At 43.7% G+C, this 21,871-nt stretch overlaps 1 protein-coding gene across 6 annotated transcripts in view; it reads right to left on the bottom strand.

Annotated features, from left to right (window-relative positions):
- Raf1 (Raf-1 proto-oncogene, serine/threonine kinase) overlaps window positions 1–21,871 on the bottom strand; it is a 57,292-nt gene that overhangs the window by 3,015 nt on the left and 32,406 nt on the right. For 5 of the 6 annotated variants that reach the window (XM_028863993.2, XM_037204253.1, XM_037204251.1 and 2 more), the window contains exons 3-13: window positions 14,725–14,837; window positions 12,747–12,849; window positions 12,288–12,445; window positions 10,771–10,869; window positions 9,054–9,207; window positions 5,402–5,429; window positions 5,167–5,294; window positions 4,703–4,820; window positions 1,725–1,809; window positions 1,079–1,255; window positions 38–84 (exon numbers count right to left, since the gene is read on the bottom strand). In XM_028863993.2, the coding sequence (XP_028719826.1) occupies window positions 38–84; window positions 1,079–1,255; window positions 1,725–1,809; window positions 4,703–4,820; window positions 5,167–5,294; window positions 5,402–5,429; window positions 9,054–9,207; window positions 10,771–10,869; window positions 12,288–12,445; window positions 12,747–12,849; window positions 14,725–14,837 (1,210 nt within the window). The remainder of the gene's footprint in view (window positions 1–37; window positions 85–1,078; window positions 1,256–1,724; window positions 1,810–4,702; window positions 4,821–5,166; window positions 5,295–5,401; window positions 5,430–9,053; window positions 9,208–10,770; window positions 10,870–12,287; window positions 12,446–12,746; window positions 12,850–14,724; window positions 14,838–21,871) is intronic. The other variant, XM_028863995.2, reaches the window with a different exon arrangement.

Here is a 21,871-nt window from a genome sequence, read left to right as displayed (position 1 = left end):
TGGGTCCCTAAGCTGAGAACTCAATACCAAAGGATACTGTTGGACTTCATGTCTCTGTGGATGATGTTCTTTGCATGCAAATAGCTGTGAAGGAGAAAAATCAATCAGTTAATTAGCTACAGCTAATAAATAAGGTACCCAAGGACCTATCTTCCCAGCCTAAGAATGTCACCTATAGAAAGGCCACAGTGTCAACAGGCTAACATCAAACATCAGCTTTACTCAAAAGTATAACTGTGACTGTCTCACTGGCCATCAGCTAACTGTGGGTAGCAATTCGCCTTGCATACTCCAACTTGGATTTGCTCTGCAAACAAAGCCAGGCATGAAGGATGCCATCTTTTACCTCACATTCCACTTACCAAAGACAAACCCCAGCAGTTGGAAGGCCAATTGTCAGGAGCTGGGGATGGCCATAAGCTGGGTATTTTTCTATATGGTAAGAATGCAGCATTTAGTAGGATGGCTGTACTTTGAATATAGAAAGGCCCCCAAGCCCTGCCTCCAAAAGAAAGACTTCTTATGGTATGTGAATGTTAAAGTTCAGAGTTCTGTATGAATTTTATTTTTTGGCTGTTTGAGACAGGGGTTCTCTGTGTAGCCCTAGCTATTCTGGAACTTGCTCTATAGATCAAGCTAGCCTCAAACTCTGGATCTTGCTCCGTAGATCCAGAGGATCCAGGTTAAAGAAAATGATCCAAAGTGACAAAGGGCTGAAAAGATGGTTTGGAGGTTAACATGTCACTGCTCTTGCAGAAGACCCAATTTCAATTCCCAACACCCACATTAGGCAGCTGACGACTGACTCCAGCCCCAGGACCACCCATCTGAGCACTGCCATTCACAGACCCATATAAACATGCAATTGAAAATATTTTTCTTAATTGACAAAAGCACCGGTGAGCAGAGCGTATTCCTGCTGCCTGGGCACAAGGCTCCTACAGATGGTAGCTAGGTCTGGTTGATGAGAAATGGGAGCTTCAGATGTCAAAGAGCCCACCCAGGTGTCACTCAATCAGGTTCCCACAAGGGCAACTCAGGGTTCAGGCCACAAGGACTCACCAAGCTGTCTACTTACTCCATTCCCTGAGCTGTCTGTCGGGCAATGTCAATTAGCTGGAACATCTGGAATTTGGTCTCCTGGACATGCAGGTGTTTATAGAGACTGCTGCCCTCACACCACTGGGTCACAATGGCCAGGTTGTCCTTTGTCATGTACCCCATGAACAGCAGGATATTAACATGCCGTGTTTTGCTGGGGGAAAGGGAAGCAGGGAAAGCATGAGTACTGCCTATAATCAGCTGAAGCCCACCCACCCTTCATTCACCTCCATGCTGGCCTTGCTTACAGAGAGAGGGTGCTCTTTGCACAGGACCCCTCATCTGTGGAATCCACCTCTGTCCAACTCATCCCTACAAACCTAAGAGTAATTCAGTGACTAGAGAGCTAGGGCTCTCTTTCCATTAGCTATAAAAAGATGCCTGGAAACAAAGGTAAAAATGATCCCCCTACCACAAGCCAAACCCCACACAGCTGGACTGTTGAGTGTTGATTCCAGAGATGAGGTGTGTCCATGCAAAGGGCTCTTCTGGCTTCCAGCACATACGCTGGAAGGAAATAGACTTCCCTCCTCCTCAGAGGAGTATCCCTCAGAACCCATAGCAGGTGCTGACCTGCACAGCCCGGCCCTACCCAACCCTGTTGCTCCAGGGGCTGGGCTCACCGCAAGACAGCCACCTCATTTCTGAAGGCCTGGAACTGCTCTGGGGTTGGGTCAACCACCTTTAGGATCTTTACTGCAACATCTCCTGAAAATTAATTTGTAGTTAGTTACGCTCAGTTAAATAGTCTTTATTTTTCAAATACCTTAGGATTTATGTGCATCTTACCTTGTTTTTGTTTTTTTTTGAGACAGGTTCTCACTGGGACCCAGGACTCGACTAGGGTCAGCTAAGTGAGCCCCTTTCTACCTCCCCAGCACTGAGATTACAAGACAGTACAACCACAGCTGAATTTTTATGTAAGTGCTGGGGATTGAACTTGGGTCCTTGTGCTTTGATGGCAAGCTCTTTTTACCAACTGAGCTACTTCCCAGCCTTTCAAAAACCCCAATTCTAAGGACAATAGGAGGCACTTCTCAAGAAACACATGTCTGCAGGTAGAACAAATCTGCCAACCAATACATCAAGTGGCTGAGAAGCTTCACTGCTACTAATACCCACACTGGGCCACAAAGGCCTTCAACAAGCTTGTATCCACATGATGCTGGGAGCACCAAGGTAGGTCCATATGGGAGAGCTCCACAACCTTAGCCTGTGAGGATGAAATCCATGCCAAGGCTGTGAGTGGCACGCCAAGTGTAAACTGATGAGGAAGCCAGCTGAAGGAGAGGGTCCTTTCCCAGTAGGAGCAGTGGGGACACTGAACACTGTCATAGCTTGTATGCACACCTGACTATTAAAACTCATTCTGCAGGGGGAAATAGAGTAGAAGTCAGTCTCATGTCCAGAACCACATTTAAAAAGAAAAAAGGAAGGGAGGGGGGAAGGAAGGGGGAAAGGAAGGAAGGAAGGAAGGAAGGAAGGAAGGAAGGAAGGAAGGAAGGAAGGAAGGAAGGAAGGAAGAAGAAAAATGTGCTGGAGCCAGGAAGGGCAGGAAGTTAAGTAGGCCCACACAACTGTCTTACAATACTGACAATCACCAAGGCAGCAATATAGGTAACCTCCCTACAGCTTCACAAACACCCAGGAGTCAGCGTGCTTTCCAGGGTAGTTGGCAGCCACATTCAAATACGTTTTATATAGATATATTAACAAGAGTAGTAATAAAGTGCCTAAACCCTTTAAGGGTCCCCTTATTTTATTTATTTATTATTTATTCATTCATTCATTCATTTTTGGAGACAGGGTTTCTCTGTGTGGCCCTGACTATTCTGGAACTCACTCTGCAGACCAGGCTGGCCTTGAACACAGAGATCTGCCTGCCTCTGCCTCCCAAGTGCTTAAAGATGTACACCACCACCGCCAGCTTAGGACCTCAAATTTTTATAAGGCTGTCCACTCTGGAAGCTGAGGCAGGAGGCCAGCCTAAGCCATATACCGAGACCCTGTCTCAAAAAACAGTCAAATGAACTATGGTACCAATGATCAAAGTCTGAGTCAGCTAAGAGGCACCTTGGAGTTGGCCAGTCCCTCAGCCTGAGGAGTGTGGTCTTGAGGCAGTCTGTTCTAGGGAGCACCAATGGTAAAGACAGGACTCCCTTGAGGTCCCAGTCTCTCAGCTATAACTGACCTGGTAACTGGCATCATCCAGCACCAAAGGCACAGGCTGCTGGAGAAGCTGCAGCTCATCCTGGTAGAGAAGGTGCAGTGCTGGAGCCACCTGTCCAGCAGTGACCTGTGTGCCCTAGTGGCAGGTCCCACGTGGCTGAGGAAGGAAGATTCCTGCATGGCTGTGAAGTCTGAGACAAGACAGTAGCTGGACTTAAAGACTTCTGGGGAGTGGGAGTGTATGGAGATGTTTCCTAGAGGTAGTGAGGTGTAAGCATCAGGAAGGATATTAGAAAGGACACTCTAGTGGGGCATGTAAGTGAGCATCTATAAAACAGAAGGGGCGGGAGAAAATTTTGCTGCAACAGCCCAGATGAAGGCAGGCTTAGAGTTACAGTAGGAAACAAAAGGGTAAGAAAGTTAGGGGTGGAAGGAGAGACTGGGGTAGGCAGGTCAACTTAAGTGGTGAGGTCAGGAAGATGTTGGTGGTCAGGTGCCCGCATAAGAGGCTGGAGGAATGCTAAACAGCCCCTCAAAAACAGGCTTTGCCTAGCTCATAGCCTGCTGCAGTGACACCATTCCTCTGCAGACCAAGAGACAGGCCAGCAGGGCATCACTTAACAGTTCTCAGGAGTCACTCTAAGTGTCACTGACCAACTTTCTGATCTATGCTCCTAAGAAAGCACATTGCTCATATGACGACCTATGCAAGGCAAAACCCCATGTATTGATGCACAACCCAAGTGGATGCTGCTGTTTCCAACACTGTGAATGTGAATGTCCACACACTTGCTCAGAACTTTTCTCCATCTCTGCCCTGTTATCTGCTTACATTTGCTAACATCCTAATCTAGAGGTGTTAAAAACCTGGCATGGAAATGCTGTCAAACCATTCAAGCTATGACTACAAAGGTTAAACTAGAATCTTCCTTCCAAGTGAGCAATGTTTCCCATGGAAATAAGAACACTCACCCCACAGGAAGGGAGAGCTACAATTACCCAAGGGCAGAACAGAGAGTCAGGAAGTTTCCCGCTTTCCTGCGCCAGCCTTCTGAACAGGAGATAGATAGCTCCTGCTCTTGGTCTGGACCTGTTTTAAGGTCCCTTCAGCTGTTGGTGTCTAGGGTGCCCTCCATCAAAGCAGCAAACACCGGCTCAGTGAAGAAGCATGTTCCATGAGCAGAGCTAGCTTAGTTTAGAAGAAATTGCACCACTAACATTTGACTACAGCGCTAAAACTTGCTCACTTGTTTCTAAGCATCACTAGAACTTTATTATACAAATTAAAGTAAGGTTAGAACGCCATGAAATTTCAAAATTGATTTGATTGCCAAGTGTGATCAAGTACCCATAGAGAAGGCCGCTATGAACAAAGACTCTGCCGAACCCTGAGCACCAGAGCCCTGATGCTGGAGATAGGCTCCAAACTCACCGTGCCACTTGCCCTTATACACAGTGCCAAAGGAACCTGACCCAATGCGAGTGGACAGCATCACTTCACTGGCTTCTATTTCCCAGTAATAGCTTGAATCTCTCTGCCCACGAGGCCTCTGAAACAAATGGAGATCATTCATAACCCACAGAATGCCAACAGCCTGCTGAGAGTAAGACTATCAAAGAAAGGGTCACCCCACCCTGTCTGTTCCTGCTTCCTTTAAGGGTGAACAGGCTCTGCAGCTACAGTTTTGTCTTTGAGAAGATGACAGTTTACTGAGTTGTAGCCAAATGGCAACTTATAGAATGAATGTGAACATGCCAAGGCACACTGGCATTCATTTTCCTTCAGTGTATTTTATTAGGTTCCCGCCCCCAAATATGTTAAGTGCATTCTGATTTCCAAGAGTTTCTCTGAGCCCTGAGCCCTGAGGGGCAGGAGGTGTTATTGACCATACTCACAATTTTGTTTTTTTCCTGGGTCCCAGATCCTGGTGCCCGTTCTCTTTGTGCTGGCACAGGGGTTTTGGGCTGTGACCAGCCTGTTGGGCTCAGGTTGTTGGGGCTGCTGGACAGGGCTGAAGGTGAGGCTTAATAGACAAGACAAACAGAATCCGCACGTAGATAAGGCAACAGAAGATCACAGCATAAAGAAAAAGCCCATTACTGATCACTAAATGACTGTGGGGTAAAGTACCTGATTCACTGTGACTTCGAATTGCATCCTGAAACGGAAAACAAAAGCTGATCAGATACACTAGAAAAGGCCTCGTCTCTTGGGGCAGGGGCTATATGAGCAATTATTAACCCTCTAAAATGTAAAGTATACTTGCGTACTCCTAATTTCCTAGTTTACTTAATGCCCAAATCAATTTTTCCAAGATTGATTCCTGTTAAGTACTACGTGAAATGAGTATAACTTTTCATGGAAACCACATTTCTCAGAAACAAATCTTCAGCAAAGGCTGGCAAAGTTACTGTCCACTGGCATCTCCTCCACAGACTCGGGATACTGCTCTACTGATGCTTGATCAGAGACAGAGACTGAGAGACAGAGATCCAGTGACAGGCTCATTTTGACTTCAGTAGGAGGAAGGACAAATATGGACCAAAGTTGGGTTTAACACAGGTAGATACTACTTGAAGCCTAACTTACAGGGAACTGGAAAAAACATGAACCCCAGAGCCTGAATCCTGTGTTTACATTTTAAAACCCACTTGGACAGAAGGGGATACTCAGTAAGGGTCACAGGGCAGTGCATGGCAGAAATGAGCCATCACATATGGATCTCAGCCTCAGCTCCATTAGCATACGACATTCAAACCTTAGTGATTTTCTCAAGCTGGCTACTAGACACTGAATACTGTTTCAAGAATCGCTCAAATCACAGGGACCTACCTCCACCAGACATTTTTTTAAGATTTTATTTTTGGTATGTGTGTGTAAGAATGAAAGTGCCCACAGGGGCCAAAGACAGTGTGGGACCCCTTGGAGCTGGAGTTACAGGCAGTTATATCCTTACTGACATGTGTGCTTGGACTTGAATTTGGATCTTCAAGAGCATCAAGTACTCTTAACTGCCCAACTATCTATACAACCATCTATGAGACCTTTCTAAATTTTAATCTTAAAATTCTTCCTTGAGGGCAGAATTTATAATATATATTATAAATATAAAAATACTTCATCACTTCAGAAAGTGTCTTTCTAGCAAGTCATCTGCATTTTTCTTTGTATTACCACAGCAAACAAGATAATTGTTCCATGAAGCTATTACTAGAATGTTCCCACTCAATTTTTTGAGGGTTTTTTTCCCATTTTATATGTATGGGTGTTTTGCTTGCATGTATGTGTGCTCACCATTTGTACAGTGCCCTTGGAGGCCAGAAGAGGATGTTATACCTTCTGGCACTGAAGTTATAGACAGTAGTGAGCCAGCATTTGGGTACTAGGACCTGAACCAGGGTCCTCTGTAGAACAAAGGCTCTTCTTAACTGCTAGGCCATCATCACTCCAGCCATATTTTTTGCTTGTTTTTTTTATATATAGTCTCACTGTGTAACATAAGTTGGCCCTGAACTTGCCATTCTTCTGCCTCAGCCTTGTTAGTGCTGTGATTACAGACATGTGCCACCATGCCTAGCTTTCAAAAATATCTTTACAAGAGTAAAAGAACCACAAACCAAGCTACTGCTCACTTGCTCTCTCTTACACACACACACACACACACACACACACACACACACACACACACACACACCAACTGTGTCAGCCACCCTGCCCAAGTATCTGTAACAGCATAGAATAAAGCCTAATTCTAATTCCCAATCCTGGTCTGTCTGTAAAACATCCACAGAGATGGTTAAGATTCCAGACCCTGCTAGGCAGTGGTGGCGCACTCCTTTAATCCCAGCACTCGGGAGGCAGAGGCAGGTGGATCTCTGTGAGTTTGAGGACAGCCTGGTCTACAGAGTGAGTTCCAGGACAGGCACCAAAAGGAGAGAGCTTGGCTGCTGAAGGGCTTGCCATGTAAGCACAGAGTGATGGCACATGCCTACGATCCCTGCACTGGGGAGGTGGGACAGGAGGATCCTGGAGGCTCAATGACTGACCAGCCTAGCCTAACCAGCAAGCTCCAGGTTCAGTAAGAGACACTATTTCAAAGCACAGAATGGAAAGGCAATTGGGGAAGACACTTAACATCAACCTCTGCTTCCACACACCTGCACACACACAAAATACAGATTCTCACTCTACAACTCAAACTAGGGCTAATGATGTGTGTCTGTGAGAGAAAGGTGAGAAAGCCTGCGTGTCTGTATGACAGGATGGCAGCCAAGGGAGAGAAACACTGGCCATTCAACCAATCTCTACAAAAAGTGAGTTCCAGGACAGCCAGAGCTGTTACACACAGAAAACCTGTCTTGAAAAACAAAAACAAAAAAAAACATCAAGAAGGAAAAAAAGGTCAAGAATCAATTTTTTTTCTGAGGCACAAACAGGATTAAACACAATACTTGTGCTACTTACATTAGCAACTGGAGAATTTTGACTTTGACAGTATTAACAATTTATACAGGAACAAATTGTGCATGGAAAGAAAATGGCTACTTTATAATTGTATATGAATGTATAGGGCCAATCATTATGATAAAGCCCATAGCTTACACAGGGCATGACAAGTGGTTAAAGGTGATTTCTAGCTATAGAAAAATTACACCTAAGATGGCAGGTGTCAAGGAACAAATTTTTGCAAAGATGAGAAAGCACAGTTACATGGCCATGTCTGCTGTGTCTTTTAATTTGATTTTTAAACAGGATCTCACTGTGTAGCCCAGGCCAGTCCTGAATAAGGTCCTCTAGAGTGCTGGGATTCTAGGCATGTGCCAGGATGTCAGACTTTCTGATAGGCTTTTCTAGGTCATATCAACCAAATGGGTGAAATGCTTTGCTTTCTAATGTCTGAACTCCATACAGATTCTTTGTTACTATCAGTCCATCATTAGTCTTTTGAGAAAGCTGAGTTTTTAAAAACTATTTCAATGCCCTTGCCTTTGAGAATCTACCTTGAGAAATTCACCTAGCAGTAGCAACTCATAGTGTTTGTTTTACTAATAAATATTCTATAGAAAAGAAAGAAAACATGGCAAAAGTCTGAGAGAAATATAAATGAACGTATCTGTTGCCTCACATGATAGTCTACCATCTGACAGTCTATCCTGTTAAACCCAAGAAGCAAAGGCATGGAGAAAATACCTACTCTTCCCCTCAGACAAAACCGTCTGGAGCACACCCTGGGAGAGGCATTCAGGCTGTTATTCTAGTCCAAAGCAATGAGAAATAAAGAATAAAGACAAAGGAAGCATTTGAAGTGTAGTCAGTTGATTTTAAAGATGAACTAGAAAGCAAACCAAACAAACAGAACATACAAGAGAAGAAAAGGCAGTCTGCAAACACTGACTGGCACTGGCACTGGCACATCTGCTTCCATGCATTGTAGATCCTAGAGGTCCTACTTTCAGTCCTCTAGAGCATCTGTAGTCTACAACACCCTCACCACATGAAGCTGCTCTGCTCTGCACAGATCTGTACCAGCTCCAGGAACTCACACCCGAAGCTGGGACACACCCGCACAATGGTTAGCGGGGAGTTTTGTTTCCCACTGGAACAATACACGGCCTAGTTATTAAGTCAGTCTATGGAAGTAACAGATTTTAAAATAACATTTCGAAGTTATTTTTAAGGGCCTAAGAAAATACTGCAACATTCCTGAGCAGCTCTGAAATCTACATTCTGTTCCCAATGTTAACTACTGCTGCTCATCACCACCCACAAGGGGCCCTATTACCTCAATCATCCTGCTGTCCACAGGCAAGGTGGTGCTGACCATGTGGACATTGGGAGTGGACGTTGACCTCTGCCTCTGGGAGAGGGAACCTTCAGAGGAAGGGCTGGAGGTGTTGAAAGTGAAGGCATGAGGTGTGGAGTATCTGTGCTGGGAACTAGGCATGGAGGAGAAAGAAAGTCCCATGATTGGCACTCAGGCCTCCACACTGGCAAAGTCTTTTCAACTGCCTACCTCATTAAGAAGACACTTAGGGGCAAACTGATCCATACAGTCTTTGACACAATGGTTCATTCTTTAAATATGCACTATTTTAAAATGCTGTCTGAGTTCTTTTTGTGTGCAAATTTTTGAAAATGAAAAATGTGCTTGTGAAAAGGAGAATCCATCATACAAGTTCTCCTTGGTAATAAATCATTCTTGAGAATAATTGAGAGTTTTACATCTCTAAGAACAGATCTGTATTTGCTACAACTACCACCTAATGCTAATAGGAATCTGCCCAACTTAATTGAAAGAAAGACTGAGAATTTCTCTCTGTAGTCAGCGCACAGCAAAGTGTGTTCCATCTTTAGATCTGCAACCCCAACCTATGACTATTTCAGCCTAGGAACCCACATTAACAAGTATGGGGGTGCAGCTTAGTGGTAGAAGGAATGTGTGCCTAGCCTATGTAAGGCTTTAGGTCTAAGCCCTAGTATCTTGAAACAAATAACAGCTTCCATGGCTAAGGGGTGACTCTATTGTGAAGCACAAGCCTAGCCTCGATGAGGCCCTGAACTCCACCCAAACCCCAACAAAACAAAGTAGAACATATTTGTTCTGCAGACTTCATTTAAGATTGATTCAGGTCATACTCAAATGAACTCAAGGGACAAAGAAAGACTGGCTTTTCTAAAGAAGACGATTCTGTCTATGGCCAGACCACCCTGAGTGTGTCTGGCCTTACTTGAGGAAGGCTGTTCCCTCACTGAAATGCCACCTTGCACTAGGAATTCTACATTTAGGCTTTCAGAGTCTAGTTTCATCCTATTTTCAAGGCAAGTTGTTTTTTGCTTGAATGTAGTTTTCAAATTACCAAAAAGGCATCATTCAAGTCAGACACAATTTCAGTACAAATTCCTTGTTCTAAGATGCTGCCTTTCACTGGTTCCATAGTAGTTTTACAGGGATCATTAAATGCTAGCTGATTACATGTAAGTTAAAAGTCAGACATTTTAGACAAAAATGTAGACTTTATTTTAGATTCTATATTCTTGTGTGTCACTGAGCAACATGTGTACTCCACTGAACTTTGAGTTTTAAAGCTAGAAAGCAGCAGCAATGACAACTCAAATGCAAACTGAAAAGAATAACAGAAAGGCTATCTCTTTCATCTACTTGGATATTAAGGCCATGATAAACCTTTTAGAAGTAAGGTCTGATGTTCTTAGCCACTATACTCACTTTGGGGACCTTTCCATAGAGGCTTAATTCACCACAACTGGAAGAAGGCAGACCTCAAGCTTTTTATAAATATAATGGGAGACTGAGGGTTGTGTTGTAACAGAAGGGCCAACAGTCAAAATCACTCTTTTTCAGAATGTAAGCTCCGTGGGCCACAGAGAGAAAGGTCTCCAATTGGTGTTCCACAGAAGCAGCAGAGGGTCTGCAGACAGCCAACATGACAGTAGGCTCCCAACCCACCATGTAACTTTCCAAGAGTGCCAAGTAACATTACCTAGCAGGCATCCGGGAAACAGACTCCCGCATCCGGCGCATTGTCAAAGAAGGTAGTGCTGGGACTCCAGTATCACCAACAGAGGAATTTGGAAACAGCCTAAATGAAATGTGGAAAGACTGGTTTATACATTTTGTCCTCTTACAGAGAAACAAGCCCCTTGCCTGCAAACCCACAGCTACAACCCAACTTCCCGTTATTAATTTTCCCAAGTGCTTTAGACACGTGCTATGAAGAGACTACCAACCCAAAGGGCTGGGTTACAGACTGAGGGACAGCAACCTGCCAATGAACACACATCCTGCTAGAATGAATCTCTGCGAAAGTCGGGTCCTGCCCAGCTATATCAAAGTAATGTTTTCTTAAGTGATCGGGCAACTTTAAAACCTTTATCACATCCAGCTTTTCTGGAATTGTCTTGGAAACGATGAGAAGACTAATCTAGAAGGAATAAACTATATTCAGCACCAATAGTAAAAAGGAAGGGAAAGTGGAATTACCATTAACCAGGCACTTTGATTCCACACGCTGAGTATTTGTGCTAAGCAATCTCATGTTATCCCAGCCACCTCCCATGAGACCTCTTTTCAGATCAATGAGCTGAGACTTAGAGGTGCGGATGACAGCCCTGAGGTAGTGATGTGTGGCTGGTCACAAGCACATGCTACTCAAGTTCTCTGAGAAGCAACAGGTGACTTCTGTGGGAACTAAAAGGTTCCTTCCCATTGTGAGTGAAGACAAAGGTCCTCTCATTTTCCTAACATGCTCCAATAAGGGTAAAACTGACTTCATACTCTCAACACAGTTTTTAAGGCTTTAATAAGTATAATTTGAATTTAAATTTGCAGTTATTTAAACCACCTTCTCTCTGTGAAATGTACCTTGGTACCTGGTTTGTCACCTAACAAAGAGTCTCAATTTTTTATATCCAAACTGTGAGGCCCAACCAAACACGCTGTTCCCCAGAGCAAGGGGAAGGAAACAGCCAAGCTCCACTTTCTGCTTTCTCGGGACAATATGCAGCCCTGGCCACTTGCAGCCCATTTGAGGAGAGAAAAAAGCCCTTTGATTTCCATGTCCCTGTTCTCTTCCTTGACAAATCAGTGTGAGTAGCTAGTTGACAGACAATGGGTCCTACCTGTTTGTGGCATCAACTCGGATAGACTAGCTGGTCAGCAAGTCCCAAGGACAGCCCTCTCTCCACCATCCCGACTCAGAGATTACAGGCACACGGTGTGGGCCCAGCTTTTATGTCAGTGCTGGTGATGAAACTCAGCCCTCATGCTTAACCACTTCACCAACTGAGTCATCTCCCAACTCCCTACCTGTTTATTTCAGTTAGGTTGCCACACTAAAACTAGCTAATTTTAGAACTATGGTGCTTCTAAAGTAGTTTCCGACTCACAGCAATTATTTAACAAACCTAGAACTCAGACAATAAAAATATAAAATGAGCATCCTCAAAAGTGTTTCTGCACCTGACCCTGAATTTTTACAAGGAAAAAAAAATGCCTTACAAGAGCTGTCTGATATTACTCCAGTCCACACACATAGTCGGTACTTTGGTGCTACAGTGCTCATGAAACTTGTAGCCACAAGTCTGACATCGAAATCCATTTAGCAGGAACTTCTGACAGATGTCACAGAATGCAAGCTTCAGGAACGTTTTCCGAGCCTGTGACAAGAAAGCAGGTACAGAAATCCAATAACACAAGTGAAAAACCAACAAGGTGCTTGCTTTCTCCACTGGCCTCCCAAGAGTCTCCCACAGTGAAGAATCCTACTTCCAACACTGTCAAATTCAGAAACGGAAGGCTCAGGAACCTTTGTTAGCAGACTCTAAACTGCCCACTGGACATGAGCACAGCAGGAGAATGAAAGCAGCTAACAATGCACATGTCTAGTGCTTCTCGGGAAGGTCAGCCATGAACAGCAAAGAGCCAAAATGCCAGAGAAAGACAGGCACTGAAACTTACAAAGTTGTGAGTTGTGAGTGGAACATGATCCAGGAAATCCACTTGCAGTTCTTCTCCAATCAGAGAGGCGGCGTCGGTGTTCCAATCTAAGCGTGCTTTCTTACTGAAAATTACCCAAAGCATACTATGAGGTGACAATGGACAAGGCTCCGGACACAGAGCAGTTCTACTGTGTATTGCATGCTGTCTAAGCACACCGGACAGGTAGTCTGGTCCCACCCTAAAAATTAGCAACTGGGGCCCCCAAGAGACCCTGCTCATAGAGCGATGGGCCTGTTGGAATTCAAGTCTGTTGGACTCCAAACTTTATATTCCTAGAACAAAAATTTTTTTAACAATAAAATAAAACAATCTCATTAGAAGGATAACTATGTCTTTCAGGAGACTGTGTAATAGCAAGATCACATAAAGTAAGGTGCAGTGACTACAGTGCTCAAGTTTAGTGTTCAACAGCTACTTCAATCTAAATGTCCACAAACATAATGCAAACAGAGATGCCCTTTCATTAGTTACTGACGCAAAGTTGTTTGTAGAGGTTATAAAAATAAAGTCTATAGGAGACAAAACAGTCTTTAAAATTGGCTGACAACGCTGTTTCTTGTGCCCGGAACAAGCAAGACAGGCCATCATAGTGATTTAAGGAAAAACTGTTAGTTCAGTTTATCTGTCCCATTTGTGGAGGATGAATATTCCCAGTTTAAGAAGGAATGTAACACACATGACATCACTCAAACCCCTCCGTCACCTGCCAGAAGCCAACAAGCCATTCCTTAAGGTAGGGAGATGGTATCTGTCTAGAGTACTGTTGTGTCCTGATGAAGACCAGGAAGGAAGCCTCACTTTCTGAACAGGAAGTAGGGGCTGTCTGTCCTGAAGAGAACTGAGATCAGTTCCCAGTCACACAGCTTTGGAGAAGAGTGGACTAAGCCCCTGTCTCAGAATCTCCCTAGTCGTAAAGGAGGTCTATGGATCAGCTTGGGGACCAACACCAGGATAAAGCCAGCTAAAGGTGATGACGTGTTGAAGATCAGCAAACTAACTGTTGACCAAGCAGAGGAAGAGACACATGGAAGGTAAGCTCTGTAAGGAGACTCCTGGGTGTTCTCTCCAGAGGGGGAACTCAGAACCACAAATACAACAAGCAGGAGGTTAGTAACAGAAGCACTGCTCCCCAAAGAGGGCAAAGTCAAAGGTTTCCCCAGGTTTGGCTGACAAAGCATGAATGACAAGAACTTCTCTTTAGTTCTGCAGTGAGTGGGTATGTCTGGAGCTCACCAATTAGGGTAAACTGGCCAGCAACCTTCAGAGACCTGCTTGTCTCTGCCTCCAGGTGCTGAGGTTACAAGGGCACAACCATACCCAGGGTTTGATGTCAGTTCTGGCAATCAGATGACAAGGCAAGCACTATACTGACTGGGGTATTTCTTCAGGCCAAAGATAGTATTCTTTAAAATATATATAGTGTGTGTTCTGAGTGCATGTATATGCACCATGTATGTGAAGGTGCCCTTGGAGGCCAAAGAGGGCATCAGATCCCCTGGAGCTGGAGCTACAATCAGTTGTGAACCATCTGATGTGAGTGCTGGAAATTGAACCTGAGCTCTCTGCATGAGCAGCAAACACTCTTAATAGCCATCCTTCCAGCTCAACTATAAAAAACAATGCAAACATTTTCAGGATACCCACTCTGTATGGCAAACACCAGGAACATTCTTTGCACTCAAAATCATGCCTTCTAACAATTCTGCTTCCATCCCTGGACACGCTATTAGCATCTCCTGTGCATTATAGTTTTCAAGACAATATCCAGGCAATAATTCTCAGTAGCAAATTTTCCTGAATTGATACTTTTAAAAACAAAAGTATATACATACCCCAATCCCTAGGAATCTAATACAAAGCATTTGTGAAACAACAAGTTATTTGAAGTAGGAAATCCTTACTGTTCTGAAAGGTGCTGACTGTCTTGCACTCTTACCCTTTGTGTTCCTGGAGAAGTCTGAACACTGCACAACACTCCGGCTGCAGGCCTCTCACCTTCAGAGCTTTCATAAGGCAGTCATGCAAGCTCATTCCATTCCGCACATTGACCTGCAAAAAAATAACCTTTTAGTACCAACACAGGCTACAGGTCCCCTTGCAAGGATGAGCCCTGAAATACACCCACCCATCTGTAAAATGGTATGGATTTATGACATACTGGATGCAATGGTATCCAGCACTAAGTGTAAGCAAATGCACACAGACCATCAGCCTGGGGCACATTATGTATCTCCTATATTATTACCCCGGGACAGCAGTCTAGACAGCATGTTAACTAGAGGAAAATATTTTTATTAGAATAATACAAAGAGTAAGACTATTTTAAAAGTGGGAAAACCAATACATGTTTATTATATTGTATGATTTGGAAAGATGTATGACTTGCTATTAACAAAGTTGGTATTTGGGGGCCAGTGAGATGACTCAGCAGGGAAAGACACTTGTTGCCAAGCCTGACAACCAAAGTTCCATTCCTGGAACCAATATGGTAGGAGAAGATATAGACTCCCAGAAGTTATCCATCCTCTGACCTCCATAACTGCACCATGGGACATGCATGTGCACACATGCACACGCACACGCGCGAGCGCGCACACACACACACACACACACACACACACACACACACACACACACACACCAAAAAATAAATTTTAAAAATAAGTGGTGGTGTGTGTGGGGGGTGATACTTAGTACATCTCTAATTACCTGTACTTGCAAATGTACACATAAGCGTGAACATAGCAGAAAGGAAATAAACGCGAGATGAGCCTTTATAATAAAATCTTGCCTATTTTCAAAAAATGGAGAGCTGATTGATCTTACTAACAAATTTCAAAGTAGTGAGGTGAGTAGGAAGTAGAAGAGCAGAGCTCCTGCTTGACTTTAGTTACAGACACCAATGTGCACCAGACAGCCTGGGCAGTACGGGCCCCATGCAGTGCCCTAATCCACACTTCATAAGCTAGGTTGCTACTTGGAGATGCAATGCAAAGTATCTGTACCCACAGCATTAAATTACTGAATAAACTCTTAAAATAAGAGTTTAGATATTTTGTCTTCAAAGCCTAGGAAATTAATAAAAAAAACAAGGTGGGAAGAGTCAGCAAAGCCAGCAAGGAGAGCAGGACTATTTGAAGTGGCTCTGAACTGCCTGCATGGCCCTTACTCTGGCTGACTCTATAACCAGGTCAGAGTAAGACTCTATAACCATCTCAGCCCTTCTTGATCATTCTTTTTCTAGCTGGTTTAAGATAGTGATGAGGCTTAAGAAGCAAGGCAGGGTGTCTGACCTCAAAACAGACCACAGTATCTGGATACAAAGTGGAGACAAAGCTAGTATGAAGGAGTGAGAGGGAACCTAAGCAATGATAACTCCTTCCTGTTAAGTTTTGCACATGGCCTTATTTTGATATTGCTGGCTACTAACAGGGACTTGGCTGGTCAGTCACCAATCTTTGAAGAATAAAAATAGGTTAGTGAGGAGAACTACAGCAAACTCTGAAGGTGTAGGACAGACAATTCAGGTGTGACAGAGATCAGGGAAGAAATTCTCCTAAAGGATCATTTATGTCAGAGGAAAGCAAAAGGTTTTTCCAAGCTGTAAGAGCTCCTCCTTGGCTGTGGCTGAGTGCAACTGCCTCTCCAGGTTAATGAACCTTCTTTATCACAGGAATACTAAGTGGTAAGAACTGGGGGGGGGGGGGGGTGGTCACCCAGTCCTTGTAAATCATGTTGCCTATTTAAAAATAAATACCAAGCCAGGCGGTGGTCGCACACACCTTTAATGCCAGCACTTGGGAGGCAGAGCCAGGCAGATCTCTGTGAGTTCAAGGCCAGCCTGGGCTACAGAGTGAGTTTCAGGAAAGACGCAAAGCTATACAGAAAAACCCTGTCTCGAAAAACCAAAAAATGAATGAATGAATGAATGAATGAATGAATGAATGAATAAATAAATAAATAAATAAATAAATAAATAAATAAATAAATAAAAATGCCAAGTTAGGCGGTGGTGAAGCACGCCTTTAATCCCAGCACTCAGAAGCAGAGTTAGGCAGATCTCTGTGAGTATTGAGGCCAGCCTGGTCTACAGAGCAAGTTCCAGGATAGGCTCCAAAGCTACACAGAGAAACCCTGTCTCAAAAAAAACAAAAAATAAAAATAAATACCATTAACATCCTTTAAGTTCCTTATAGCTGGCATGATGGCTTATATCTATTCCCAATAGTCAAGAGACTGAAGCAGATGGTTGCTTTGAGTTTAAACTCAGCATAGACTACAGTGTTAAACCCTGTCTAAAGAAAAAGTTTCTTGCACATACCAAACTAGCTCAGACAAATGTTATCTGGGATTTGTATCAAAACAAATGAAAAAGCGTGGGTGGAAACAGACAAACAGAACTGCTATGATCAGCTAAGGGTTAGCCAGGTGAAGAACATAGCAGAACTGTTATTGTCTCTCTACTTTCACAGATATTTACCATTATAGCATCTTACTAATGTCCAGCAAAACAAGGCAGACTAGAGATCTGAGCTACAAAGACATGAGGGGGAAAACAGCAAAGAGTGCTAAACTTATACACGGGCAGACTCATGACCTGCATCTATGCTGTGAGCATGGCTTTCAAGGCTGTAAATTGATAATGTGGTTATTTTTCTATTAGAAGTCACAGGCTCTGAGAGCTAGATGTCTCTTTAACTATCCTCTATTCCACTAACATTCTCACATGTAGACAGCATGGGAAGCAGCCAAGGGAGTTGTGAAATCAGCTCCTTAGCCTCCTGTACCAACACATCCAAAGTGTCTGCTTCTGTAACTCTGGGATACAGCCCAGGAACCCATGTCTATGCCTGCCTGTCAGGTGGTTTAAGGGCAGCAGTTCTCAGCTCTGGTCACTCACCCGTCCAGTAACAATGAGAAGCAGTGGCAACAGCCAGAGAGACATGCATGGTTAAAAAACAAAATGATAGACACGAGGATCGCCCAGTGATGGAGAAGTGGCTGAGATCTACATAAACAACCTGGACGTGAGTGGGAGCAATGAAGGGCGAGGGTCGAGGGAAAGAGAGCGGGAGATCCCAGCTGGATCAAGAACAGAGAGGGAGAACAAGGAATAGGAGACCATGGTAAATGAAGACCACATGAGAAAAGGAAGAAACAGTGCTAGAGAGGCCCACAGAAATCCACAAAGATACCCCCACAAAAGACTGCTGGCAATGGCCGAGAGACAGCCGAACTGACCTACTCTGGTGATGGGATGGCCAAACACCCTAATAGTTGTGCCAGAAACCCCATCCAAGGACTGAGGAATCTGGATGCAGACATCCACGGTTAGGCCCCAGGTGGAGCGCCGGGAGTCTAATTAGCGAGAAAGAGGAGGGTTTATATGAGTGAGAATTGTTGAAACCAAGGTTGGATAAAGCACAAATAGCCAAACGAATGGAAACACATGAACTATGAACCAAAGGCTGAGGGGCCCCCAACTGGATCAGGCCCTCTGAATAGGTGAGACAGTTGATTGGCTTGATCTATTTGGGAGGCATCTAGGCAGTGGTACCAGGTCCTGGGCTCATTGCATGAGTTAGCTGTTTGAAACCTGGGACTTATGCAGGAACGCTTGGCTCAATCTGGGAGGAGGGGACTGGACCTGCCTGGACTGAGTCTACCAGGTTGATCTCAGTCCTTGGGGGAGGCTTTGCCCTGGAGGAGGTGGGAATGGGGGTAGGCTGGGGGGAAGGGGAGGGGGTCAGGAAGGGGGAGAACAAGGGAATCTATGGCTGTTATGTAGAACTGAATAGTATTGTAAAATAAAATAATAAAAAAAATGACAAGGAACATTAAAAGACTATTAATTATTCTCCTAAAAATCATTTCAGATACATCCTCCATCTGTTTCTCCTACCCCGACTGATGCACACTGTAAGTAGTTAAATGGTGTCTCACTGAGTTAGTTGGAGAGAAATCCTAGCTTCCCAGTGTGAAGCCACCCTAGGATAGGGAAAGCGCTGGCTGCCTGAGGGCACTGGCTGCCAAGACACCTTCCACCACTGGTTTCCCAGAGAAAGGTGATCCATCTTTTGCCAAAGAAATAGAAGAAACTAACATCTGCTATCGGCTTTTCATAAGTTGCAGATGTCAAACTCCCAACCACCTGCTATGTATGCTTCAATGAAGGCCTTTGTCAAGGATTATACAGAAATACTAGTAGGTGCCACTGCACTAATGAATCAGCTACTCTATAAAGCATGCTGCACAGGCTGGAAAACTCAGAGAGGCTCAAATACTAGGTAACTTGTCTAGATGATGCAACTAACAAAAGACAACAGAGGAATTTATTTTTGCATCCAACTGCTGGAAACAACCATGTCATAGAATATTAGTTTAACATGTGTTTCATTCATTTATGCTGTAGAATATTTGTTTAACGGTGCAAAGATGTGTTGCATTCTTTTATGTTACATTTGTTTAACTCTGCAAAGCTGTGTTACTTTGACACCTGATTGGTCTAATAAAGAGCTGAATGGCCAATAGTAAGGTGGGAGAAAGGATAGGCGGGGCTGGCAAGCAGAGAGAAGAAATAGGAGAAGAAATAGCTAGGAGTGAGAAAAGGAGGAGAGGAGGATCCAGGCACAGCCACGGAGTAAGAAGGAAAGAAAGGCATATACTATAAAGAAAGGTTAAAAAGCCCAGAGGCAAAACGTCAAAGAAGAAAAACACGATAATTTAAGTTAGAAAAACTGGCTAGAAACAAGTCAAGCTAATAAGGCCAGGCATTTATAAGTAAGAATAAGTCTCCAAGTATTTATTTGGGAGCTGGGTAGCAGGACCCCAAAAAGTAAAAAAAAAAAAAACAACTATACAACCAATATGCTATCTAAGTTTTCTACCTCCTTCTAGCCAAACATAGTAAACAAAGTAGGAGGCAGTCTGAAAACTTCCAGAAATGCCTGTTAGTCTTCAGGCTCCTATGACATCCACAGTCCCTATCTGACCTCTCACTGTAAAGTTAGAAGGTAATGAGAAGGAGTAGAAAGAAAAAAGAAAATCACCTAACGTAAAGACCACTACTTCAAATAAATACATAAGGCTGTTGTGATTGTTTGGTATTGTTTGGTTTGGTTTGGTTTGGTTCTGATAGTTTTGGTGGTCCTGAGAATTAAACCTCGGCCTTCGTGTATGTTAGGGAATGGCTCAACCCCCAAGCTATATCCCATTGCAGGGGATGAATGAATGAACAGTATGCATGTAGAGGTAGCTACTGTATGTGTTGTGGAGGTTAAATTTAGGATAGCAGCCTTGCCAAAAATGCCTTTACAAACTGAAATATCTCACTAGCCCCAAGTTCTTTATTTTTAGGGAAATGTCATCTAAAAGCCACCTACCTCTTAGATGTAGTGCCAAGTCAAGAATAAGTGGGCTATCCATTGATGATGTGGTTGGGGGGAGGTAATTAAAACAAGCTGGAAAATGTACCATTTCCTACTTGAAGGCAATATATAGAGTACTGTGTGAAAGTGATATGTACAGTGAAGCCTTTGACTCTAACAGTTTTGAACTGCATTTTACTGGGATAAAAGGGTGTATAATATCTTTTCTCCACATCTCCTAACTAGTCTCAAATAGTGAAGTAGTAAAATAAAAAGTCACGTTTAAGAAGCAAATTAAACTATTTCAGTGAAGTGCCAACGGGTACATAGTAACCTGCTGTTGGCTTCTCTTTTTGTTGTTAAAAGGTTTTTATTATTTCTTGCCAGTGGCCGTGTCAGGGGCAGCAGGTGACAACTGAGGTTCAGAGTATCAGCCTATCAGAAGGCATCCCCCTGGTGGGTAACTCTTGGGTAGGCAAGCCCCCCATACCACAGACCCAGGAATGTCTTTTGTTTCTGCTGTACCTTTGCATGCTTGCTGTTGCTATCTTTCTCTGATATCTGACATTGGTTGAATTGGGTGTAGGGAAATTACCCACTGCCAATAAGGTGTGTATTTATCTCATGTAAACATCCCATCTTCTAGGCATTTAATTCTGTGGATTGTCAGAAAGATGATTTCTCCTTAAGCTGCATTGTCTACTGACACAGAGTTTTGATGAATAAAAATAAATACTAGGATATGTTTCATAAGTTACTCTCTATTTTTCCATGAGGCCTGTGAGTCACACTTAGGAGATGCTTTAAATCACAGCTCAAATTAATGATAAACTGGGGGCCAGAATGGCTCAAATTCTTTTAATATTATGGCTGAGCACCCACAAAGCTTCAAAAGAGCTTTAGACTAGACCAGATGCCTTGCTAATGGTTTTTAAGATAAACTATCCCAGATAAGCAAGGACACACAGCTGTACTATCTGGCTAGGTTATAAATACAAAATCAGCCCAATTATTGCTAGCTGGCAAATGATTAAATCCTTGCGCCCATTCCTGACTTCAATTTGTGAAAATTCTGACCAGTCAAGGCTACAGAAAATAATTTGACTCTGTAGCCCCAAATGAGGGCTACAGGTGTTCTTGGATAACCAGAAGTTAGAGTGTTTAAGCAGTGGAGGGAAGGGGAACAAAGGAGCAATGAGGTAGTACAGCGTGAGAGAGTAACCAAGGAGCAATACAGTAGTACAGCACGAGAGAGTAACAGAGGAGCAATGCAGTAGTACAGTGTGAGAGAGTAACAGAGGAGCAATGCAGTAGTACAGCGTGAGAGAGTAACAGAGGAGCAATACTGTAGTACAGTGTGAGAGAGTAACAGAGGAGCAATGCAGTAGTACAGTGTGAGAGAGTAACAGAGGAGCAATGCAGTAGTACAGTGTGAGAGAGTAACAGAGGAGCAATGCAGTAGTACAGCGTGAGAGAGTAACAGAGGAGCAATGCAGTAGTACAGTGTGAGAGAGTAACAGAGGAGCAATACAGTAGTACAGCACGAGAGAGTAACAGAGGAGCAATACTGTAGTACAGCGTGAGAGAGTAACCAAGGAGCAATGCAGTAGTACAGCGTGAGAGAGTAACAGAGGAGCAATGCAGTAGTACAGTGTGAGAGAGTAACAGAGGAGCAATACTGTAGTACAGTGTGAGAGAGTAACAGAGGAGCAATGC

The sequence above is a fragment of the Peromyscus leucopus genome, chromosome 3 (assembly GCF_004664715.2).
Source record: "Peromyscus leucopus breed LL Stock chromosome 3, UCI_PerLeu_2.1, whole genome shotgun sequence".
NCBI classification, from domain to species: Eukaryota; Metazoa; Chordata; class Mammalia; order Rodentia; family Cricetidae; genus Peromyscus; species Peromyscus leucopus.
Note: the sequence above shows the minus strand (reverse complement) of the source record. Positions and strands in the feature narration are given on the sequence as shown.